The following is a 25,893-nucleotide window of genomic DNA, read 5'->3' as shown; positions in this document are numbered from 1 at the left end:
TATTAAGGGGGACCAAGCAATCAAAACTTTCAAGCAAGCAAACAATTCTCTGTACTGGTGTCTCTCCCCCCGACACCGTCTTGTTTTCTGTAATAGCTTTCATTCAATGCAATCAAGCTTTCTTTCATTCTCAATTCTCTTTTCTGCTCTCTTTCAATTGCTCATGACATTGGTTTTCCCGTACGGCACTGACAATCTAGTCTAGCGTACGGAGGGGACCTCAGTTGGCGGACAGCAACCGTACTGACATCGGTTGCCTAGCCTTACGTCGCCCTTCCAAGGAACTTCAGGAAGGCGCCGCGTAACAGTAAGTATGAACAAATTCAGACTGTGAAACTGCGAATGGCTCATTAAATCAGTTATAGTTTGTTTGATGGTATCTACTACTCGGATAACCGTAGTAATTCTAGAGCTAAAAAAAATGTAAACATTTTGAAAAATTAACAGAAAATAGAGGCTGCTGAGGGGGGAAAAAAACTCATTGTATTGCAATGCAGAACAAAGAGTTAGTGTCTTAATCCTCTTTAAATTGAAAAATGACCGCTCGTACACCCTCCCCTCCCAGTAACTATACAAGGTACATTCCTCGTATTATCATTTCTAATTGAAACAGTTCAATAAGATCTCCAGTCTCTTGATAGTGCACTAATACGTTCAAATAGCACTTAGCCTAAAGCTTAGCAAGTTAATTAGACAGTTTGATGGCCTGTTACAACTAAAGAAAAGAGAATACTTAATCTGGAGTAAATATCATAGCCAATAGAATCAACTGGCGCAGTCACTAAATGTTTAGAATTTTTGGTCAAGCTCTTGGGCCTTCGATCTATATCTTGAGCTTGCACATCAAATATTGATCAACATCCTCCCTCAACCTCAAAATGTCAACTTGAATTTGAGGAAGGTTGTTGATCACAGTTCAATGACTCAACAATTATTCTGATAGGTATGGTTGATCTTGCCCCAGCATTGTTTTTCTTCTAAACCTGCTACTTCCCACCCACACAGGTATCGAATAACTCTATCTAATGCTTAGACAGATGAGAAGTAATCATCTAATGTTTACTGTCTAGTAGGGATTTGAACCCTGGTCTCCAAGGTTTACACTAACTTCATTGACCTTATTCTCCTTTTCTAAAATGTCTGAGTGGTCTGCTCAGCAAATGTACAAAGTGGACTCAATCTTATCGCAAGTATACATAATTTATTTAGCACTAAGTATGTCTGCACATGGACTTATCGTAACAAGCCAGCACTATACGCCAAGAACAGCCGCCTGCGGTTGTCCTTGAACTCATAGTTAACTTGGAACTAAAAGTTATAGCTAGAACAAATTCAATTTCTTCTCGCTGCACCTCCCAAACCTAAACAAATTCAATTCTTCAAAGACCACAACACAGCATGTGAGAAAGCCTCGACTTTCTGAGCAAGATCATCTTAATGGAAGCAAAAAGTACAACAACAGAAACAACAGGTACGGCTCAATTACCCAATCTAGTTGAGGAATGGAATCAAAAAGTAATTTATGTAAAACATCAGGGAAATACAAGAAGACGAGGTAAGACTATACCAAGAAAAACTCAGAGAAAAAACAAAACTCAATTTATTGCAGGAAAAGCATAAATATGATATGACAGATTGCCCCACCATCAACTCATTAACTACTCAAGAAACTCAAAATTATGTTGGAAACAATAAGCGTGCAACTTACACAAAAACTTCATTATCAGAGGCTATGGAAAGGAAAAAGCAACATCAGAAATAACAATACATTCCTGCGCGCATGCCTAAGACAGAATAGACGATAATAGGGAAAGATATCACCATAACTTTGCTTCCACAAATGCAGAGCAAGAATCAATGATATCCATGTATACTCCACATTAAAGAAAATAAGAACTATACTATAATACTGGCATGGAGAAAGAAAACATAAAGCAAATGAACTGCAATCATCTAACCGAGTTTAGAGTCTTAAAAAATGCAATCATCTAACCTATTTTGGCTCAGACCCTGTATGTGTTAAAAAGTGCACTAAATAAGTACAAATAATATAGTTCAGAATGTAGTAAATCAAATAATTTGTGGTAGAATTATGAACTCGGACCTATAATGCTCAAATCCTGGATACGGCTCTTTGATAAACAAGTTTCAAACTTGATTTGCTAATATTATTATCTCGCCGTAACTTCATCCAAAAACATAATAATCTTAAACAAACAAATATCCATCAAATTACCCAAAAGAGACCTACTTTTTTCTCTTAAGAGGCCCAGTTTTATACCCAGATTTAGTAGGTTTACCCCAAGGAGTCAACGAAACCCTGCCATGACTTCCACTACTCTTACTCCTCCCTTCACCACCCCCATGTGGATGATCCACCAGGTTCATCGCCACACCTCGAACTGTCGGTCTCCGTCCTAGCCACCTGGCATGTCCCGCCTTCCTCAACTTCTTCGTCCCGTGTTCCGGGTTCTATACTTGCCCAATCGTAGCCCTACATTTAACGTCAATCAATTTCTTCACACCGGACGGTAACTTCACTTCGCAGTACTTAGTTGAAGCGCTGGGTTCGGTTAGGATTTTCACCGATGTACCAGCTGAAATAGCATGCTTTAAAATATGACGCCGGACTAATTTTTTCCGAAACTTCTTTACCGAAATCAAAAAAAATCAATGTGTTACTCTCACTTTTCAAATTTTAATAATGTTTCTCGCATACATGTTCTGTATTGAAATACTTGTTTTTCTTGGTGAGAATCCTAAGCCCGTTCCACAGAAGATGATAAAAATGCATTCGTGAATGTTTTACAAGTGAAAGAAGCTTTTGAAAATCTCTATTTCCAAAAATACCGTCTTCATCCGCAAAATATTTGGATAAGTTTTGCAAAAAAGCTTTTGGAAAACAAAAATTTACAAAGATCACCCAAGTGTTGAGAGACTATCATAAATTTGGAGAAAAGACCCAAAACAATCCGGTATCTTTAAAATAATCCTATTACATAATAATCCATATTTTTAACTAAACAGCGTGAGAATTCTAACGGAGGCCAGCTATCTAAACTAGAATCAATTTAATCCAAGTATTGGTCTCCAAGAACCTGCAGGAAACTAGCAAAGGCAGAAAGCTTTAAAGAAAACAACAGTATGATATTTTCAACCAGAAATTCAGTCTACTACTCACAATCATACAAACACTGTAGGTTTAACGTGGCTCACCATTTTTCCTTTTACTGCTTTTGCATCACTAGTGGGTTTTGGAGCTCTTCTATAGGAGGCAACAGCTAGATGATATAACTTCATTGTCATGAATAATCAGAATGATTGTGCCGACTGTGATGATGACGGTAGTGACGATTCTTCTTCCTGCGTTCCTTATCTTCAGGCTCGGGTGAACTTGACCGTGAACGTCTGTGTCTGTTACTCCTTTTCCGATGCCGGTCATTATCATCGTCCTCTGAACTTGACTCAAAATGCTTTCCCCTACTTGACTCAGAATACTGTTTCTTCCTGTGTTCCTTATCTTCAGGCACAGGTGAACTTGACCGTGAATGTCTGTGTCTGTTATTCCTTTTCCGATGCCTGTTATTATTATCGTCCTCTGAACTTGACTCAGAATGCTTTCCCCTACTTGACTCATTATGATTCTTCTTCTTGTGTTGTCTGTTACTCCTTTTCCGATGCCTGTCATTATCGTCGTCCTCTGAACTTGACTCTGAATGCTTTCCGCTAGTTGACAGTGAATGTCTCTGTCTGTGTTGTCTGTTACTCCTTTTCCGATGCCTGTCATTATCGTCGTCCTCTGAACTTGACTCTGAATGCTTTCCGCTAGTTGACAGTGAATGTCTCTGTCTGTGTTGTCTGTTACTCCTTTTCCGATGCCTGTCATTATCGTCGTCCTCTGAACTTGACTCTGAATGCTTTCCGCTAGTTGACAGTGAATGTCTCTGTCTGTTACTACTCCATTTCCGATGCCTATCAGAGTCCTCTGAAGACACAGAACGCTTTCGAGACTTCTTCTTATGCTTTTTCTTCTTTGGTGTTCTTCCTCTATCATCATCATTCGAAGATGAAGTAATTTCTTCGTGATCACGTAAATCTGGTCTAGCTGGTGAAGACCGCTTTCTGTTCTCGCTTTTACTGGACTTCTTTTTCTTCTTTGGTTTGCTTGATAAGCTGGCCAGCAAATCAGGTACATTATCCCCAGTAAGAAATCCTGCACATCAAACAGGGCATTAGCATTTAATATACATAAAACACTATAAAAGAATTTAACCTGAGGTACCACTGGCCATGGGAAGAAGATGTTACCTCCGTACTCATCAAATATGTCCTCAGCAACTATTTGTTGGTTAGGATCATCAAGATTGAACCCACCACGTGGAGGACTGAGTCCAGGCTTCTGCTTGAGCTCCCACTTCAAAGGCTGTGGACAGGCCGGGAAACAGACAAATTGGGACATTAACATTTTTTGATACGGTGAAAGAAATTTACACTTTCTCGGAAAGAACAGATAGGAAGAGAAAGAAGGGAAAATGTCCCCTCCTCTTGTTTGTTTGAGTAGAAAAGGACAAACAATATAAGGATAAATTTTTTTCCTTTGCGCACCTCTAAATGTAAACTCATGGGAAAGAAAACCAAACATTTCCCCCTTGCTTTCCTTATTTTCCACTCAAACCTAAAAAAAGTAAAAAAACTTTCCTCCATTTCATATCCTTACTAGTCTCATTTCCTATTGCTTACCTTCCCCAATTTCCAATCATAGGTTACAGTCTGCATCCGAACATGGGGTGGCAGTAATTTTCCAAAAAGCAAAGCGAGCAGAAACATCTTAAAACTAAAGATGGATATAATTATTGCATGCTAAACAACTTATGACTAACGGATTCGAGAAAGGCCTCAAACTGTCCACTATCTTTGGGTTTGGACTCAAAACATCCATATTCTTTTACTTGGAGCACTAATAGTCAACAATGTTTGTCAAACTGGCCCACTTTTAATCAGTTCCCAAACATTCCGTTAAAATAAACAGAGGTGGAGATTCTTCACCAAATATGATCTTTATCGGCCCTATTCTGCAGGGGCTAAAAGAACATGGATGTTTTTGAGTCCAAAAGATATTGCCAAGATCAAAGAGGATGATCTCTCTAATGTCTTCCATGCCACATTGGCACTCAACAGTTAACCTGAGTTGCACCAGATGAATCTTATCACCAGTCTCCTTTTTTTTCTTCTTTTTTTTAATGGAAAGGTAAAGATTTTATTGAAAAGGTACCAAGAAGGTACTGATCAGTGTTTAGAAAAGCGATCGCTTCGTCGCTTTAAGCGCGAAGCGACGCGACGCGACTCAGTGTCGCTTCTAGCTGCCTGAGGCGACTCGACCGAGGGAAGCGCACGCTTCAACGGAGGAAGCGACGAAGCGACGAAGCGAGCAAAGCGACGAAGCATAAAAAAGCGACACTGAGTCTGTTTTTTTAAAAAGATGGCCCTTTTTTAAAAAGAGGGCCCTTTTTTAAAAAGAGGGCCCTTTTTTAAAAGAAAAAAACTTTGGGTCTGTTTTTTTTATACAAAACAGACCCTAAATTGAAAAATTGGTCATTTCTTCTTCTCTCTTCTACGATCAAGGTCGACAAAAGCCTAGGGTTCTTCATCAACATTTCTGACCAGTCCAGGTAATTTTCTTCTTCTCCTTTCTTCTTCTCTTTTTTTTCTTTCTTCTTTCTTTCTTCTTCTTGGTCCCGTCAGAATCTGTTTTTTTTCTTTCTTTTTCCTTCTTTCTTCCTTCTTCTTTTTCGTTTATCTCTGAGACTCTGACAGTCCAGTACTCCAGTTTGCACTGTTCAGACTTCAGCGACTTCTTCTTCCCTTTATCTCTAACCCATTTTGTTTTTTCCCCCTTTTATTCTTCTTATTTATTACTTTTAATATGTATTTTAGTATATGTTATATTTTTCAGTTTATTTGATTTTTTTAATGTATATTTCAGCATATAAAATTAATTATTATTTATATATGTTATATTTTTCAGTTTATTTGATTAATTTTATATGTATTTCATTTTAGAAAATTAATTATTATATATATGTTATATTTTAGTTTATTTGATTTTTTAATGTATATTTCAGTATATAAAGTTAATTATTATTTATATATGTTATATTTTTCAGTTTATTTGATTAATTTTATATGTATTTCACTTTAGAAAATAAATTATTATATATATATATATATATATATGTTATATTTTAGTTTATTTGATTTTTTTAATGTATATTTCAGTATATAAAATTAATTATTATTTATATATGTTATATTTTTCAGTTTATTTGATTTTCTTAATGTATTTTTCAGTATATAAAATTAATTATTATATATATGTTATGTTTTCAGTTTATTTGATTAATTTTATATGTATTTCATTTTAGAAAATTATGTATGTTATATTTTAGTTTATTTGATTTTTTTAATGTGTATTTCGGTTTATAAAATTAATTATTATATATATTATACGTATTTTCAGTTTATTTGATTATGTATTTTCTTATATCTTAATAGGGATTTCAAAATGTCTCAAAGATCGAAAGATAAAGACCCGGCTTGGCGATATGGCGATAGAGTTAATGAGAAGAATACAAATATTGTATGCAAGTTTTGTAACAAGATTACAACGGGTGGAATTTATCGCTTTAAATTCCATCTTATTGGTGGCGATAGAAACGTCACAAGTTGTCCGAAATGTCCACCGGAGGTGAGGGATGAAATAAAGAATTTTGTTGAGAAGAAGAAGGAGCAAAAAAATCAAATGAGTCATCAACCATTGGTGACCAATCTTGATGATGATGGTGATGATGATATTGAAGAATTGTCACTTCCAACAAAACGGGGAAGAGATGCAATCTCTTCAAGCCATGGATCGACGGGTACGAGTAGGACTAAAGGTCCTATAGATTGCTATTTCCCAAAGAAGCCGGAAGGAAAGAGCGGTGGAAAAGATGTACAAAAAATTGCTAAGGACATTTTGAGGGATCGTGCAGTTAGAGCTTTTGCACGATGGGTCTATGATGCTGGGCTCCCCTTCAATTGTGTCAACTATACTGACACTTTTGGAGACTTTATTGAGGCCGTTGGTCAATACGGACCTGGAATGAAGCCTCCCACTTATCATGAAATCAGAGGTCCTTATCTAAATAAGGAAGTGGAGGAGACTAATAAAATTGTGGAGGAACATAAAGTTGCGTGGAACAAGTATGGCTGCTCCATTATGATGGATAAGTGGACGGCAAGAACTGGGAAAATGATTATTAACGTGTTGGTGAATTCTCCCAAGGGAAGTTTGTTTCTTGAGTCCATTGATGCTAGCGACTCATCCACTGACCACATCAAAATGTTCACCTTGTTTCAGAACACCATTGAAAAGATTGGCCCAAGCAAAGTTGTTCAAGTGGTCACTGATAATGCGAGTGAAAATGTGAAAGCGGGTGGCATGGTGGAAGGAGCGTACAAGAATGTCTATTGGACTCCATGTGCGGCTCATTGTATCAACTTAATCTTCGGGGACATTTTCAAGGAAAAACCCTTCTCTACAGTTTTTGGCCAGGGCGTTAGGGTACATTCTTATATTTCTCAGCGGCCCTTGTTATTGAATATGATGAGAAGATTCACCGGACAAAAAAATTTGGTGAAACCGGGCAAGACAAGGTTCGCCACTGCTTTCTTGACTTTACATAGTATCCACTTGCAAAAATCCAATTTGAGAAAGTTGTTCACTTCAGAGGAATGGAGCAAGAGTAAATTTGCAAAGGAAAGTGCAGGGAAAGATGTTGCACGCATTATTCTTTCTTATTCTTTTTGGAATAATGTCCTTCATGCTCTTAAAATTGGTGGCCCTTTGGTTAAAGTACTCCGTTTGGTGGATGGGGAGCAAAAACCACCAATGGGCTACCTCTATGAAGCTATGGATAGGGCCAAGGAGGCTATTCAAGCATCATTCACTGATGAGCAGAAATATGCAAAGGTCTTTCAGATCATTGATGCAAGATGGAGTGAGCAACTTCATAGACCTTTGCATGCAGCTGGACTTATTCTGAACCCGTCACTCTTTTATGATCAGCATGAGAATAATTCATTGGCTAGAGAAGTGTGGACAGGATTCCATGAGGTTGTTATCAAGTTGACCCCAGATGAAGACATGCAAGAAAAGATAGTAGATCAGCTTGCTATTTACAAGGCAGCTGAGGGACTTTTTAAGCTCCGACTTGCTATTAAACAAAGAAAGACGAAATCGCCAGGTGACCAAGTGCTTCTATATTTTATAGCTCTAACTTTAATGTATTTTTTATACTTATTAACTCTTGAATTTTTTTTTCACTTCTATAGTTGAGTGGTGGGACCAATATGGTGTAGAGACTCCGAATTTACAGACTTTCGCCATCAGAGTTCTAAGTTTAACTTGTAGCTCATCCGGATGTGAAAGGAACTGGAGCGTTTTTGAACACGTGAGAAATAAAAAGAATTATTTCGTGTTTTGAGATAAAGTAAATTATATCTCAATTGTCCCAACTCCTACTAATTAGTTGACACATCTTGTTTGCAGATTCATACAAAGAAGAGGAATCGACTAACCTTGAAGCGCCTCCATAATCTAGTGTTCATAAAATACAATAGAGCATTGAGGCGTCGCTACAACCACCGCAATCTAATTGATCCAATTCTTTTGGACAATATTGATGAGGCTAATGAGTGGCTAACCGGAGTCCCCGAAAATTGTGAAGATGAAGAAGTATTTGAAGGCGATTCTAATTTCACTTGGGGTGATGTTGCGGTTGCTAGTGGAGTTGGGGAGAATCCTTATGGTTTAAGGGGGAATACTTCAAGTTCAAGCTCGATTAGGAAGGGAAAAAGTGTGGCTACCACAAGTCGATCCCTATCCCTAATTGATGAAGATGAAAGTGATCATGAAGAGGAAGAGGAGGGGGAGGAGGAAGATGACGAGCAATATGAAGATAATAGAGGAATTCAAGATTTTGACAATCTTGAAGAAGAACAAGAAGAGTAGAAGAATAAGAGGTTGATTCTAGTAATTTAGTAGCTTTGATTTTGACAATTTGAACTTTTTGATTATTTATAATTTTATATTGTGTCTTTGCAAGGTTTACATTATGTTTTTTAAGAATTGCGCTTCACTTTAATAAAGCGTGCGCTTCGCTTTGCGCTTCGCTTTTGAAGCGAGGCGAGCCCTTGTCGCTTTTTTGCGCTTCTCGCTCTTAAAAACACTGGTACTGATAGAATACATCAAAAAAGAGCACATCCTTCTATAGTTTGAAGGAGTGCAAAATCTTATCACCAATCTCTCCTTTCTTTATTTTTAACAAATGGTGGTGTCCGCATCTTGACTATTCCACCAAGTAAATGTTACCTTCCACCAACCAGGGGCGTATCTAGGGGGTTCCACGGGGCACGTGAACCCATGCTCCCCGCCCTAAATCATGTATAGTAATGTTATATTTTTTCAAAAAATATTTAAATATATGTGTGCACCCATGCTCAAAGTATTATATGATGTGATGGTTACCGAGTGTACCTCTCTAAGTGAGGTTGTGAATACAAATCTTATGTCAATCTTGTTGTTTTTTCCTTTTTTTTCTAGAAGTAGACGCCCATGGGAGATGGGCGTGTCTGGTGTTATTTTTTGCGTGTTAATTAAGTACTTTTTCTTTTTATTTCTTTTTTTGTTTGGTTAATTCTTTCAAAATTTTCACACATTGAAATTCCTACTCTTTCTTTTGTCGCTGTAAAATCTTATATGATTAAACAAAATGTGTATATTAAAACTAGTAGCAGTGTATGATATAGCATATAGTCAATGGGTTCAAATTATCTCAATATTTTCAACATGGAAAATAAATATAGATGTAAGAAAATTACTATTTAAAAAAATAAAAATTTGAACTTATAATTCCAAAAGTGCAATGGGTACGCAATCGTAAGAACTAAAGGTTGAACCCGTAAAATTTATATTCTGGATCCACCTCTTCTTAATAGTGCACTCATCCTGCCAAAATCCTGGATCCGCATCTGCCACCAACAAAGGAATCGGGTAACTCTACCCATCAAGGCTTAGGCAGATGAGAAGAATTTCACCTAATATTTTGTCTCTACTGACATTTGGACCCTGCTCTCCCAGGTCTGCACCTACTTCATTGACCATTAGCCTACATTGTTAAAGGACCGCAGAAGGCCTAGGGGATGGGCTTTTGAAGATCAAGTATCAACCTCGTACCAGGTTCACTAAATGCACATGAGCAGCCGATGCTCATTTCTGTTTGTGGCACACGCTCATTAAGCTTTACAATTTGATCTTGGATCCATGCTACTCTTATCGTTATTTCATAAATTGTTTGGCATTCATCTCGAAGAGTAATCTGCAACATATTGGCAGAAGAGGGGGGGCGCAATCTTGGCGACTCTCTACACCTTATCTTTTAAAAAAGATAACTTTGTATTCACAACTTTAGCACTAAGGAACTGCTGTAAGTTATGAACAAGTCAGGCTTACCCCTGCAGGGAGACAATGAAATCAAAAGTTCATGAACACGATCTACAAAAAGCTAAGGTAGTCTGACAAAGAGCTTAAGCTTTTCTTTCAAACATTTGAGATTCCTTTCCTTCCTTCCAATGCCGACCGGAATTATGATGCTTTCAGCAGTTGTTTTGAAGTCTTCTTCCCATACCAGCTCCAAAAGACCTCTCCTAGAAAGTTCTTAGCATCTGAAGCCCAAAAATTTAAAAATATATACTCCCTCCCAATCCCAATTTATATCTCTCTTTGCATTTTGGAACGTCTCAAAATGCCTGACCTCATTCCATTTCAATACACCTTTAACTTTAAGTTTGATGCGATATCCTCTTTATCAAATTAACATTTCGACAATTATTTTCATACCATCTTCCATTCGTACTAAAATAGAATATACGTTAATTTAACATCTTAACTCTGTGTACAATCACTCATATAAAATGAGCTGATGATTTTTCAACCAGCAATAGACGCGCACTAATGTATGGGTCAAAATCCATCTTAAGTAAAAAACGGTGCTAGTAAAGCATTCTTGGGACACCGCGTGCCGAAGTAATCTAATTATCAGCAAAGGCCGTAGTCGAGGACTCTTGACAGAAGTATAACGGTTAGTTTTCAAGATAGGACATTAAAGAGAATATTCTAGTGGATATTCTCTACATTTGTACTATAAGAGTTTTCCTTTTAGGAACATGTTCCCTATAAATAGAAAGACAGGAGACATGTGATATTCATTTTGTAAAAAATACACTTAGACTTGAGAAAGAAAATCGGATCTCATTGCTAAGATACAAACATTACCTTTTCACTGAGATTCTTGTCTACACTTTTCCACCAGATCCGAGAATAACTCAAATATTCAAGGGGTTGTCCATCATTCATCATTGTCAGAAAGAACATTCACTGATTCCATCCTTTCTTGGGTGACTCATTCATTCTATATACTTAAATGTCAATTATTGTTATTCATTGATATTGAATGCTACACTATTGTCTTTGATTTCCGGAATATTTATTGCATGCTATCGCCATTGTCCAACTATATCCGCACAGTGTTTGTTGCTTTTTTAAGAACTCATCTTAGGGATATTATCGTTAGCTAAGATTAACCTTCATTTATATCATTTAATTATTTGAACCAAGATCTATATTTTTTGGTCAAACAATTTGGCGCTGTCTGTGGTGATTTCTTAGTTAAATTTTTAGTTTCCTCTAGATCGACAATTAACGCAGGTCACTAACGTCAAAAAACCCTGAGATCTCCTTTCTTTGTGTATACAAAACCCTACATGGCAGATAGCCAAGGAGAAAGGACAAAAATAACAAGTGACTTCCCAACCAACCTCATGAATGTCATCAACGAAAGCTGTGAAATAGTAGGTGAAGACATGACGCCCGACGCGTCCCCTAGGCGAGAGAGATCACCACCCCCATACTGCATCATAACAAAACCCAGCGGAAAAGGGGCCTCCATGTCTACGGAGGAAGGTACGCCCCAGCTGTGAAAAAACTCCTCGAGGCATGGCTGAACGACACGCTAGCAAGCATACTCAACAAACCCGTTCCAGGCATGACTGCAGAAACCGCAAGGGCTTGCACGATAAAACAAACAAACGAGCAATGCAACCGACCCCTCCCTCCAACGACAGGTATAACTCACAATGTTACTGATAGTGCGGGTGACAATACCCTCGCTGTCATTCTAAAAAGGATGGAAGAAATGAATAATGAAAACAAGGCGCTCCGAGACCAGATAAAAAAACACCAAGAACGAGTTGACAAGATACCGAACGCTCATAAGCTGCTGCCGAAAAGGGACGCCGGCAGGTTCGTAGAGCAGTCGTACAGCGATGATGCAACCCTGCATGCCATACCAAAGACCTTCAAAATGCCACTCTACCTCAGGATATACGACGGAACGACCGATCCTGAAGATCATGTGACACTACGTCACCGCCGTGAAAGGCAACGACCTCGCCAAGGAACAAGTATCCTCCATTTTGCTAAAGAAGTTTGGCGAAACCCTCACGGGAGAGACATTAACACGGTATTCGCAGCTACCAGCCCGCTCCATAGAAACTTTCGAAAACAATGGCCGATAAGTTCGTAACCGCCCAGCCCGCACACCTTTTCGTGTTAAGGTTATGTTCGATCACGCTCGAACAAACACCTACCGGCCCTCGGCCACGATTTAATGAAAGGTTATGTTTGACCCCGCTCGAACAAACACGTACCGGCCCTCGGCTGCGATTTAATGAAAGGTTATGATTCGATCCCGCTCGAACAAACACCTACCGGCATTCGGCCAGGATTTAATGAAAGGTTATGTTCGACCCTGCTCGAACAAACACCCACCGGCCCTCGGCCGCGATCTAACGAAAGGTTACGTTCGATTAAAATCAAACAAACACCTACCGACCCTCGGCCGCAATCTAACAAAAGGTTAGATTCGACCTCGCCCGAACAAAGACCTATCGACCCTCGGCCACATCTCAACACACACACAAAAATAGAAGAAAAGAAAAAAAACAACGCACACAATCTACGAATAGCCGACTCTAAGGCCACGGCCAGCTAAAAGACTAACAACAAGGACAAAAGCGAAACAAGCAAACAATCGAGGCAAAAAACATACGAGTACAAAAAAAACACAAGGGAAAAAGATGCAAGGAACAACTTTGATATTTCACAACTGTTTACAGAGGCTCGTGAAGACGCCAACAAAAATACACAAAAAGATCAAAATAAAACTACTGGTCACCGCCGTCACGACCATCAGTGCCCTCGCCAACTTGGTCCTCAACAACGTCGCCACCCTGACCATTAATATCCTCGTCATCGCCACCTTCGCCCTCAGATATGCGGCATCATACCAGGCATTCTCCTCGAGCCGGTCTACACCCTCGTCCTCACCGGCCTCAGGCGTAGCGAAATCATACCCACAAGCGACTCGAGCCTCATGAGCCTTAACACGAACATCTTTGAGGGCAGTCTCAGAAACGGATCTCGACGCATGCAAATCTCGAAAGACATCTAATTAGGCCTCGGCATGAATCCATTCCTCATATAACTTCAGAGGAGCATTTGGAAAATCTGAAGTCCAGGAAGAGGACGGTTGTGCCAGTAATTGGGCATTCTCGGCCTCCAAAGCAACAACTCGATCGTAGAGGCCAGAAACCTCTCTCGAACTCCCCAATCCTTTCATCAAGTCGTTCTTCTTTGAGCCTGGCCGTCGTTAAATCATTTTCTCGCTCGGAACGAAGAGCCCGAACCACCACCTCAAGGGATTCCGTCTTCCTCAAAGCCTCCGACCGCGCAGACTCCACCTTCTCTAGCTCCCATAGCTTCTCAGTGACCTCGCCACTAAGAGCTTCCGTCCTAAATTGACATTCTTCAAGCTGGCCGCGCAACATGACTACCTGAGCTTGGAGATCACTGCACTGGACTTCGACCCCCTTGCTAAGCTCAAGCTCTTCCTCTTTGCTCCTCAACGTCCCCTCCAGGACACTGCACTTCCCCACCATCCGCACCAGCTCCTCGTCTATGGCCTTCAAGTCCTCCCCCAATTGGTACACACTGTCGCCTTCACGAAACCGACATCTAAGCTCCTGATACTTCTCAAGGCACCTGAAGTACTTGTCCTTCAATTTCACATAGATATCTCGAGCCCAGCAATGTTGTTTAAGAGGAAGTTGCCATCTATAGTCTTAAGGGTCGTACCCTCAATCTCATAACAAAGAGGGAAAAGGAAAGGGATAATATTCTCGGTGTCCACAAGAAGATTACGATCCATCGGGATCGTAACAGTCCTCGAACCCCCCCTCCAACCTCACTTCAAGCCAGTGTTGTGAAGAGCGTGAAGCGAGGAAAAGCGACAACCCCCATTTCGCTTAAAGCGAGAAGCGAAGCGCTCGCTTTTTTGAAGTAAAGCGGAATTTTTAAAAAAAAATAAAAATAAATATACTATTTGAATATTAAAATATACCATTCTGTTAAAAACTGGGCAGCATAAAAACAGTGAAAGAAGAACTAGGCAGCATTTCAACGAAGAGAAGACTGAGAAAGAACCGAAGTGGAAAAAAAAAATCGCCAGCATTTCGTTGCTATTTGGACGCTAAAACAATGAAAGAAAAAGAAAAATCATATATTTGTTGCTGATGGTCGTATGTTGAAGTTGAAAAGTACAAGACTTGGAACCCTAGTCGCCTTTTTCTCTCTATTGCTGCTGGTCGTATGTTTTAGTAAAAGAACACCTTTCTTTTTTAATTAAATAGGTTGGCAGGTGTTTAAAACAGAGAAGCGCTCGCTTTGGTCGCCTCGCTTCGCTTCAGCGCCTCTCACTTTTCTGTGGGAAGCGCACGCTTTTGCCTACCTGAGTCGCTTCATATAGCAAAAGCGGTCATAGGGTCGCCTCGCTTCGCTTCTCGCTTTAAGCGAGGAAGCGACCGTTTTTCACAACCCTGCTTCAAGCTGAGTAAGGCCCTCGTCGATCATCCTCAGCTCGTTTAGGTCTATGTCGGAATCGGATCCAACTTCCTCCTCAACAACAGCTTTCCCTCTATCATCAGTTGAAGAAGGTATGTCCGCCGCAACCCCGGAAGACGAGGCCTCTTCCCATCTTGGAAGAATAGGGTCATCACTGCCCACCACGCCTTCGACTGCATCCCCCACAGGTCTATCTTCGTATCCTCCAAACAAGTGGACTCGGGACTAGCCTCTGGTCTCTCCCCGATATGCACTGTTGTCGTTTTCCGCAGGACAACCACAATCTCCTACATCGGCGGTCGCCGACCTTTCTCCCCTGACATCCACAACCCTCCTCTTACGAGGAATCAAATCTCTATCGGGCAAAGGTTCGTCGTCCTCGTCTATGAGAGTATATAAGGGAGAAGCCGAGGTCTCCGCGGCCAAAGTCTCCACGCCGAGGAGGGGCAAATTCGGACGCAGCAACAGGAGGAACTGGGGGCGGGAGCCGAGGACGTAGTAGTTTTCCTCTTCCGAAACGAGAGTGTGGGGGCTCTCGACCTCCTCGAAGATCCCCTGGCCGAAGCTAAGAAAACACAAGGAAAGGAAAAGGTCAGCAAAGGTAAACAAAAAAAAAGAGCTAAGACACCGATGTTAAAAGGAACATGCCAATCGAAGGGAGAGCAAGCCCAAACTTCTTGAAAAAACTTGGCCATTCATGAATCCCTACGATGTAAGGGAGGAGCCGATCGACCCAGTCAGAAATGTGAGCGACCGAAGGAGGAGGTGAGGTCTTGGCTGCATGAGAAGGAAACAAGAGGTCAAAACCCATGACAAAGCACATGATAAAAATCAGATACCTACAAGCAGGGAAATTAGGTACTTACGAGCATAATTCCAAACCTCGGGGAAACCGTCGACATTAGCCACGACGTCCTCGGTTCTGACAAAAAAGAAGTTGAACTAGAATTGACGGTTGGCTTTGTCGTCCATCTTCACCACCAAACACTTGCCCCCTCGATGGCGAAGATTCAACATTGTTCCCCTATAAAAGCTAGGGGCGAACAGATGTGTTAAGTGTCGAAGTGTCAACTCGACCCCGGCTAGCTAGGCAAATTTGCTAAGCATCTTTATAAGTTTATAAACATACGGCACAAGCTGAGCTGGGTAAACGCCGTAGTAACGACAGAAGTCCTCGACCAACGGTAGGAGAGGAAAGGAATAGCCGACTTGGAAAGGGTAAGCGTAGAAGGCACAGGCCGAATTTCCCACAGCGGGAATCAACTCGACATGAACGGCAAGGCTGAATTTGGCCTTAAACTCCGCCAATTCCTTTACCGTCATCACTGATCGGAAATCACCAGGTACGGCCTCAGGGGCTTTGGTAAAGTCGGATCTGGAGTAAGGGTTGCGTGGCACTATTTCCTCCACCGACGGAAAAGTTTCATCCTCAACGGCGGTAGAAACACTCCCCACGAGAAGGGAACACCATTGCCAAGGGGGGCAACGCGGCTCCCCTCCCTAGTATCAAAAGGTAATTTATACATGGTTCAAATAAAGGAAGGAGATTAACAAGCAAGAAGGAGTGAAGAATAATGAGAATCGCTGAAACAAAAGGGTTCAAAGAGTTCTACAAAGAAAACAATGGAGAGGCTACTGCTTAAAGAAACGAGAGTTGGGAAAAAAGTTTCAAAATTGACAAACTTTCCCCTATTTATAAGGTTGAGAGGCGCCAGAATCGAAACGACAGGCCATGATTAACACGAAAATCGAAGCGACAAGCTAATCAAAAATCACACCCAAATCGATACAACGCGTCGGGAAACGGCGTCATTATGACGCATGATGTCATGACATCACCTTTCCCCTTGGCCTAAACGGCTCCAACAAACTTCCCGAGAAATTCAAAAAAATTCAAAATATGCGGACCTCAGAACGCAGAGGCGGATCCAGGATTTCAAGAGGATGGATGCACTATTGTGAAGATGCGGTTTTGGAATTTATATTTGACGAGTTTAACTTTAGTATCTACCATATACCCACTACACTTTTGAAATTATAGGTTTAAAATTATATTTTTTTAAAATTTTAGTGATTTTCACGTATATATCTATACTCCGTGCAGAAAACAAGACCGTCCGGAGTGGGATTTGAACCACCAATTTCACTCGTAGAGGTGCACCCAATGATTATTGTACCATAGGAGTCTTTGAGCAAGGGTTCACACACATATAATTAAGTAATTTTCAAAAAATATAACATTATTATACATGGTTTAGGGAGAGTAGTATGGGTTCACATGAACCCATACCCTAAGACTTAGATACGCCCCTGTCAGAAGGCCACGTAGCCTTGTCTCCACAACCACGGCTTCAGCCAACACGGAAGAATTGTGTCATGACTCATGAATAACATTGCCCACTCACCGATCGCGTCCGCAGGAACAACCTCGATAAGCGGAGGGACTAGCTGTATGGGTCAAAATCCATCTTAAGTAAAAAACGGTGTTAGTAAAGCATTCTTGGGACACTGCGTGCCGAAGTAATCTAATTATCAGCAAAGGCCGTGGTCGAGGAATCAACAAGGACTAGGGCCGAGGTCGAGGACTCTTGACAGAAGTATAACGGCTAGTTTTCAAGATAGGACATTAGAAAGAATATTCTAGTGGATAGTCTCTGCATTTGTACTATTATGTTTTTCTTTTAGGAACATGTTCCCTATAAATAGAAAAAGACATAATGATAGGGAACATGTGATATTCATTTTGTAAAAAATACACTTTGACTTGAGAAAGAGAATTGGATTTCATTGCTAAGATACAAACATTACATTTTCACTGAGATTCTTATCTACATTTTTCCACCAAATCCGAGAATAACTCAAATATTCAAGGGGTTGTCCATCATTTATCATTGTCAGAAAGATATTCACTTATTCCATCCTTTCTTGGGTGACTCATTCATTCTATTTACTTAAATGTCATTTATTGCTATTCATTGATATTGAATGCTACATTATTGTCTTTGATTTCTGGAATATTTATTGCATGCTATCGCCATTGTCTGACTATATCTACACAGTGTTTGTTGCTTTTTTAAGAATTCCATTTTAGGGATATTATTGTTAGCTAAGATTAACCCTCATTTATATAGATTTAATTATTTGAACCAAGATCTATATTTTTTTGTCGAACTAGTTGCGTCATCACCCAAGCGCAAAGAGAACACCATATCTTGTAAAACAAGAGCATATACTATAGCTCCCTTGCAACTCCGCTATGCAAAGATAGGTGTTTTGTATTATTCAGTCCCATTCTTCTCAAGTGTTCTTGTGTTAGACGAACTTCATGCAACCAAAATAAGATACTTCCCCGGGGGCTTTTTTCTTCCACTGAATTTGCCATGGTCATTCCTTTCCAATTCTCCTAGGCCAGGTTCACGTCTTAATGAAAACTCTCCACCCTTTAATTAATGAAGTTTAAGACTTTGGTTTCCACGATACTACACACAATTTGCAATAGCAATTTTTTTGTCCATTTCTTTTCTTGGGGGTGAAGGATGGGTGGGGGGTGTTTCATTTCTTTCAATGTTTTGACAAGCTTGTGGAAAATCTAGGCAGTAGGCGCCCAACTAAAAACATTAAGGTAATGATAGGAGAGTAGACCAAGACCTTTATAAACCCTTAAGAGTGCCCTAATGTACCCGATGTGGAATATCATATACTTCAACTTCCTCCAACATGTGGAACCCAATTTTGAGGTTCTTATGTGGACTTCACAATATTGAAGCTCACACTCGGATATGATTGTATACATACGCGTGCAAAAATGAGCGTCTCAAAAGTTGATTTTGACACTGCATGAAACAATATTTATATCCAACCAACACTTTTAGACAATGGATGTAATTCAAAACCTTTATAAATCCTTTCAGATGCCCTTACAAAGGACATGTTCCTAAAGAGAGTATGTGGAACAATATATAACTCAACAAAATTGATTCCGTTTAATCCTTTTCTCTTTCATTTTCTATACTGACCAGTTTGCCCCTTGAAAGTGGTTAGTGTACAATGAGTTGAACTTTTAAGATGGCAAATTGTAATCCTAGAGGTTTAGATGGAAAAATGAAACAGAGCCTAAAACTTGGAAACTTGATGAATTGTACAATTGGAAAGATGAGACAGATCTATACCTTGTTTTCTACGGACTACAAGAAATAGAGCAACCTTCCAAGCTTAGAGCTCCAAGTACATCTTCCGCAAGAGAAGAGGTCTCTTGGCATCCTTATGGATCAACTTACGGGTGCTTTAAGTGAAATTGCATCAACAATGAATAGGGAAGGCTCTACCCCAGAGCATATGCTTCTCTAAAGGAGCATTTCTTTTACAAGGTAAATAATCTTATTAATAATGGAAAATTCTCCTGTAAACAAGCAGTATACCAAAAAGTTAAGAATCTACACCAAAATATGATTCCCCTTCTCTGAAGAAAGCTAGATCTACTCCATAATATGATTCCTTTCTCTAAAGGAGGATTTCTAGCCCTCTAATTCCTACTTTTTAGCGAAATGTTTAACAAGTTATTTTTCTTTGAAAATTGAAGCTGTTCAGCATACTGGAAAGTGGAAAACAAATTCTTAACCTATCTCCACTAAATTCACTGTTTCAACCCCTCTATCACAAACTTTTCTGTTTGTTTTTTTTTGGTGGGAGGTCAAGTGGTCCAGTCATCATGGCTATGTAAGAATAAGAAAAACATGCACGCGCAAACAGAATACTTTAGCTTGTGGGTGGAGAAAAAGGGGAAAAAGCATGCACGCACACATAAACATAGGCCACATTACCTCAGAAGCATCTGTCTGAGCCAGGATAGCAGTTAAAGGATCATCTCTTTTTATTCGATTCTCTTCATTTGGCATAATAGCATCTTTCAATGGACATTCACGATCGCCACTCTGATGGCCAAAGGCTCCACATCTGACGCATTTGACATTACGTATCTCAATTCCAAATGGTTTGGCCCTTCCAGCAACACCTGTTTCCAACCTAGAGGTGAAGAACAATCATCTGGCATCAATATATCTCGGTACTCGGAAGGCAAAAGCTACCATAAGTTCAGTTCCACCATAATAGATTGAAAAGCAACAAAAAAAAAAAAATAGAATAGACAGAAGCAAAACGAGGAAGATATATTAACAACAGGAAGATCTTAATTTGCACAATCACATTATTAACTCAAAGAAAATCAGAATTGGCTCTGCATTGGAAAGAAAATATTCAGTAAATACCACCAAGGAAGCCAATAAAGCCCAGAAAAAGATTACAACAACTCTGGCTTAATCCCAAGCTAGTTGGGTTTGGTATGAATCTTCACTATCTTCTCCAACACTAGGTTTCAACATTTTCTACTGGGATAACAGACCTCTAACAAGATAAAAAATTCCTAGCAATGTTGGATTTTAAAGTAAGTGTACTAACATGATTTCTTTGATAAGGCATAAGTGCACTACATGATTAAAAGCCTTAATCGCAACTAACTGATATAGCCTATATGGATCTTTTTCTTTCATTATACCCTATCTTTCACCAAGTCTGTATGGATTTCAAGAGATTATAAATTTTTTTCATATAATTTCTTAGGTTAACTCGTCCCCTTTTTAACACATTTCAATCACCATGGTTTCACACCTATAGAGCAATGCCTCTAGAGATCGACGTATGACATGTCCAAACCATCTCAAGTGACCTCTCATTTTATCCTATTGCTTGTACATTTGACAGAATGTCATCTTTTCTAATCCACTCTAATCTTGTAGGACTGCACATAATCTTAACCTTCACATTTCTATGACACTCATCTTATTGATATAATCTTAACAAACATTATCGGTCTTACAACCATTGTGCCGAACTTGCCTTTCCTATTGCATAACACTCTGGTAATACTTATCCATTTCAACCATCCTATTTTCATTCTATGCATTACATCTTCATCTATCATAACATCCTCTTAAGAGTCAAACCTAAACATCTAAATAGTTTGCATCTCATCGAGCCTAGTCATAACAATTTGTGTCTAAGCACTATAATCCCGTCTAATCTCACCCCAACTTCACCTTCTTTTCTCCTGATAAAGTAAATAATTTTATTAATGATGGGAGAAACCTCGTGTACAAGCCATATAACCTCAACTTCACTATCCATTTGTGGCCAGTATAGTCTTATTTTACTCATACTACAACCCTGACTCTCTAGCGTGATTCTCCATAGTTTAAGTTTTTGGTTGACACTTCCGATAGTATTGTCAATTAACACAATCATACGCTAATATCACACCACGAGACTTCACCCAGTATAATGTTAGTTAACTCATCCCTAACTAGCGTAAACAAATATTGATCTAATTCCAGATGCCAGATCCCTAATGTACACCTACTGTAATACAAAACTACTTTGTATCTCCTACATTGCTCTAACGCTAGAGATAACACATTTGTACATATTCTTTATGACATTTATATGATTAATATCAATTTTTTTCTTCTTAAACAGGTAACACTCACTGAAGGACTTCTCTTGGCACTCTATTATATGCTTTCCCTATGTCAATGAATATCGTGTAGGTTATGCTTCCTCTCGCAATGAATTTCCATCAATCTTCTTAGCACGAATATAGATCCCGTCGTTGTAGCTTGGAAATACTGAAATAAGATTTTAGTAAGAAGAAAACTAGAGAAGGTCAAGGATTTGAAAATTTTCATTTTAGTTTCACCATTTTATCACCTTGACATCCCGCATAGTGCCTATTGCATCTCAGACAGTTACACTCTTTTGTGGAGCCTAGACAATGATTCCCACCAGATGATGTTCTTGGACAGCAAATCTCAATTGTTGAAATCACTTTCTTCCTTAAGCGGATACAAAAGATTAAAAAAAGAAAACGTTCGACACCTCATCGATCCCTCTCCAATGAGAACAAGCATAGTATCAGTAGCTCCATCTTTTCTTTGATAACCCCTTTAGGGACTTCATTCGAGAAAAAAATCTACTACAAAGAGAATCCTAAATAAAGACAATTCAACATTTTTAAGGGAGGAGTAAGATCCATCTAGTGACTTATCAAAAAAAAAAAAAAAAATCCAACGATATAGCAACTTAGAATCCTCTTGATGACAAGATCCTCAAAAGCAGTGGATATATAATTGTTTTTGAAAAATTCGTATTAACATCACAACACCCCAAAAAATTGCATTCATGTAAAGCAATGGATAGAGAGTCCACCGGCCCCCAAAAGCATCACTAGACACTTGGATGGCTGATTTAAATGTGGAAAACTCTGTTTAGAGGCGGAAAAAAAAAGTGAACTTCTCAAACTCAATTCGCAGCAAACAACTTTAAAAAAAATTCTCATCAAAAAGATTTTAGAGTGGCACTAAGATAGTATGAATTGAAGACATATTATCTCCATGCATCCAAGTATATGTCCTCTATTCCTTTTTTGTTTTTGCTACTCTTTCTCCCTTTTACTGAAAATTGTTGCTCTTTTTCTCCTCTTTTTCCTTATCGTCTTTTGTCTCCCTCGTCTTTCTTTCTCCCCATCTTTCTTCTGCTTCTTTTTTTCCTTTTCTTCTTTTCCACTTATCTTGAGCCGAGGGTCTATCGTAGCCTCTCTACCTCTCCAGGTAGGGGTAAGGTCTGCGTACACACTACCCTCCCCAAACTCTACTTGTGGGATTATACTGGGTATGTTGTTGTTGTATATGGGGCAACTTGCGCGCACCTTAACTATTCCGCCCGGTACTTGCAATCTCCCACCAGTACAGATACCGAACAAGCTTAGGCAGATGAGAAGAAATCACCTAGTACGTTTTGTCGCTGCATTCGAACCCTGATTTCCAAGGTTTGCACCTACTTCATTGACCACTAGGCCACACCCCTTAGCTGTGTGTCCAAGTATATGTCTTTGAGTTGAGGCATATGCTTCGCTGGTTTGAAGAATAGGAATAAGGACAAGGAAGATGAACTTTTAGAGTAAGCTATGTTCTACTTCTCTGCTGGAGTAGAAAGAGAGGGGCAGTTGAACTTGCTGGTTGAGTTGGTGCTTTATAAGTCCTTTAAGTTTTGTATTCTCTTACAAATTTATGAAGTCAAGGCTAACCAGTTAATTTAGTCATAACCACCAACAGATGGTCCGAATAAGGGTATACAATAGATAGAAGGCAAGGTTTGATGTTGCAGTGTTCTCAACAGAGACATTTTTACTCAAGATGACAAGATGATGTCTCGGTCTTCTCAACTGGGACATCAGTTACTCCTCTTGTCCAAATCGTAGCTTACGTCAATCCGTTATCTCTCATTTTGAAAGCTTCTATTTCTTTTATTTCCTAACCTGCATACTTCCCGTTAAAACAAAATAAAATCACCTTACTAGCAAGTGGAATGTCTCAGATTCCCATTTAACCCTGCAAACACCAATTTTACCTGGATCCTAGTTCCAAAACCAGAAGGATGGTAGAAAAACAGTAGCACCATTGCTAAAAAGGAGGTGAGAAATGCTTATGCAATAAAAAAGACAAAGGCACAATTACATCAAGCGGATTTAGTCTATTCAAATAATTGTGCCTAAGATAATAACACGATCTTGGTGAAGTAGTGATGAATAGCTTGACTAATTACAAAAGAAAAAATGTACCTAAGGAATCACCACTTGAAAAGTTAATAGCTAGACCAATTACTTCATACATGTCTTGTCGGTATCTATTTCCCTCCAATTTATACACCACAATACAATGTGTCTGATATTCAATGCTTTGCAACATAATGTCTAGTCAGCTAATAGACATTTAAGGGAGAAATGTTCCATTCTAGGGCTCACAAGACAAGCAATTTTCCTTCTTTGTACAACTCCTTGAAAGGGAATAAAGAAAAGAGAAGGTATAATATAGCTCATCAAACTGCCAGAACAAGTGGTTCCAAGCAGCTTTAGAAAAACAAACTGCTAAACTATAAATCTCCTCAAATTCAAATAGCTTAAAACTGAAAAGATGATGTCAAATATAATTCTGTAACTTGGTTATCAATCCTGAAGGAAAACAGCACATACCTTGGAGCATTTTTAAGCACTTCAAATTCTTCTTCTGTTGGCAAAAGACGGCCAAAAACATCCTTTGGCCTTGGTTTCTTTTTCTCCTGAACAGGTGGCACTTCAGGTCTCCTATGAACGAATTAAAGTAATATAAGTGAGTCTAAGTTTTACAACCAATGATACATGGTGCAGCAGTCTCTTTCACAAAATTTAGGTTTAGAATCATCGAGAACTACAGCAGCTTAGCAGCATTACCCAGAAATGGAGGCCCCTGCTGCAGATGTTTCTTGAGAAGTGCCAACATGCCCCTGTTTTTGTGCTTCGTCAGCAATCTCTGCAGCTTTTGCACTTTCCGGATTGTAACCAGGCGGTCGCACATACATAAAGCTAACAGCTTTCATCATCTCCATCTAACAACATTGTCAGACAAACAAATCAATCTCCACAGAAAAACATCCCAAAACACCGCACGTGCAATACTATTTGCTTCATATTTTACAACCCTGAAGAGAATATGCCATGATTCTTTCACATATAAATGCATCAAACATTATGTACCTGTTTGTTTTTGGATTATGAAACTGATTCAAATTATTTAAACGTGTAATCATTGAATAACCAATTCTTATTCATCCTTTTCCTTGAAGAAATATGTGGATGTTAGATTAAAAAATGATATTTTTAACCAAACAATGCAACTTTTTTAATGAGAAAAAGGGGATTAAATAGGGTGAAAATAACCAAAAAATCAAGCAGAACTTAATAAATAAAAATGGTTACCTTCTCTTTCTCTTTCTTGGAGACAAGAGCAGTCTGACGAAAATACTCCTGTTCTTGAGCATACTGAAACACACACCCAGATCAGAAAAGCAACAAACCAGAAGCAAAATTGAAACTTTTTGACAAAACTAAGCAAACTAACAAAACCCCAAATCAAGAAAATCGTCTCATGAAAAGGAATATTGGGTATATATTCGGTTGGTTGAAAAACCAAACCTCGCGGGCAATTTCGTTAGCACGTTGCTCTCTCTGGGCATGAGTCTGTTCGGCAATCCACTTGCGACGTTGGTTTGGGTAAGAGAGAGGGTGCCATGGCTTCTGGTTAAGGAAATTGTGAGACCAAGCAGTGCCAGCTTTAGTTTTGTAGTCTACTTCACCTCCTTTATCAGAGAATCTCTTGCTCAGCCTGAATCCACCTCCCTCTTCCTCCATCACACCCGACTGAGTTCCCGTTTGGGAATTGGGATGGGACGGGGTCGCGTGGTGGTGCTGGGTTTTATTGGGTCCTCTGTAGATGTGTAATAGTTCAATTGAACCCCAACACTTTTAAGAATTGTAGATTTTGGATCCAACTCCCCTCCATTTTCCATTTTCTTTTTCTATATATTCCACTTGAATAAAAGACACATGGCATAGTTTAAATCTATTGATTGAGATTTAATTAACTAAGATAAGATTCTAATCATGGTTAAAAAAATAAATATTCATATATTTGCTTCCAAATATTTAGGTAACTAGCTGCATATCATCTCATCTACAGCAGGGGGATCCAGCTTAGTAGGTGTGGTTCCCGTGAATCAGTAACTTTTGCACATACCGTATATATGTATTAAAAAACCACTAAATATTTATAAATATTTAAATGTGAACCTAAAATATTTAAATGTGAATCTAAATATTTAAATGTGAACCCAATTACTTATTGTATATTTACGAATCCATAAACTTCAAATCATGGATCTGCCTCTGAGTTACATATATATGAACTTTTCCC

The 25,893-nt window shown here is 39.1% G+C and overlaps 2 protein-coding genes and 1 long non-coding RNA gene across 5 annotated transcripts; 2 read left to right on the top strand and 1 right to left on the bottom strand.

Annotated features, from left to right (window-relative positions):
* Positions 1–2,110: 2,110 nt before the first annotated feature.
* LOC104100406 (uncharacterized zinc finger CCHC domain-containing protein At4g19190) lies at positions 2,111–25,412 on the bottom strand. 3 transcript variants are annotated; one of them, XR_011410384.1, is made up of 8 exons: positions 25,116–25,412; positions 24,900–24,962; positions 24,375–24,529; positions 24,138–24,248; positions 19,879–20,080; positions 4,309–4,423; positions 3,217–4,213; positions 2,111–2,494 (listed from the first exon to the last, which is right to left on the bottom strand). XR_011410384.1 is itself a non-coding variant. In XM_009607624.4 (7 exons), exons 1-7 carry the CDS (start codon positions 25,329–25,331, stop codon positions 3,303–3,305), a joined length of 1,773 nt encoding a protein of 590 aa, XP_009605919.2. In that variant the 5' UTR covers positions 25,332–25,412; the 3' UTR covers positions 2,910–3,302. The 3 variants fall into 3 exon arrangements, 1 of the variants encoding a protein (XP_009605919.2); XR_011410385.1 differs by lacking the exon at positions 2,111–2,494 and adding an exon at positions 2,910–3,108; XM_009607624.4 differs by lacking the exon at positions 2,111–2,494 and having other exon boundaries at positions 2,910–4,213.
* Positions 4,923–9,383, top strand: LOC138896882 (uncharacterized). Its single transcript, XR_011410386.1, has 2 exons — positions 4,923–5,289; positions 9,283–9,383. It is a non-coding gene; the product is annotated as an uncharacterized lncRNA (long non-coding RNA).
* LOC138891338 (uncharacterized) lies at positions 6,310–9,151 on the top strand. The gene is made up of 3 exons (XM_070182409.1): positions 6,310–8,285; positions 8,374–8,492; positions 8,591–9,151. Exons 1-3 carry the CDS (start codon positions 6,563–6,565, stop codon positions 9,050–9,052), a joined length of 2,304 nt encoding a protein of 767 aa, XP_070038510.1. The 5' UTR covers positions 6,310–6,562; the 3' UTR covers positions 9,053–9,151.
* Positions 25,413–25,893: the final 481 nt, after the last annotated feature.

Source organism: Nicotiana tomentosiformis, chromosome 8, assembly GCF_000390325.3.
Source record: "Nicotiana tomentosiformis chromosome 8, ASM39032v3, whole genome shotgun sequence".
Taxonomy (NCBI): domain Eukaryota; kingdom Viridiplantae; phylum Streptophyta; class Magnoliopsida; order Solanales; family Solanaceae; genus Nicotiana; species Nicotiana tomentosiformis.
Note: the sequence above shows the minus strand (reverse complement) of the source record. Positions and strands in the feature narration are given on the sequence as shown.

Coding starts and splice junctions, on each gene's coding strand:
- LOC138891338 (XM_070182409.1), top strand. CDS start 6,563: ATGTCTCAAAGATCGAAAGATAAAGACCCGGCTTGGCGATATGGCGAT. Junction 8,286..8,373: donor AAGAAAGACGAAATCGCCAG/GTGACCAAGTGC, acceptor TCACTTCTATAG/TTGAGTGGTGGGACCAATAT. Junction 8,493..8,590: donor ACTGGAGCGTTTTTGAACAC/GTGAGAAATAAA, acceptor TCTTGTTTGCAG/ATTCATACAAAGAAGAGGAA.
- LOC104100406 (XM_009607624.4), bottom strand. CDS start 25,331: ATGGAGGAAGAGGGAGGTGGATTCAGGCTGAGCAAGAGATTCTCTGAT. Junction 4,424..19,878: donor CTCAGACAGATGCTTCTGAG/GTAATGTGGCCT, acceptor GCCTGTCCACAG/CCTTTGAAGTGGGAGCTCAA. Junction 4,214..4,308: donor CATATTTGATGAGTACGGAG/GTAACATCTTCT, acceptor TTTGATGTGCAG/GATTTCTTACTGGGGATAAT.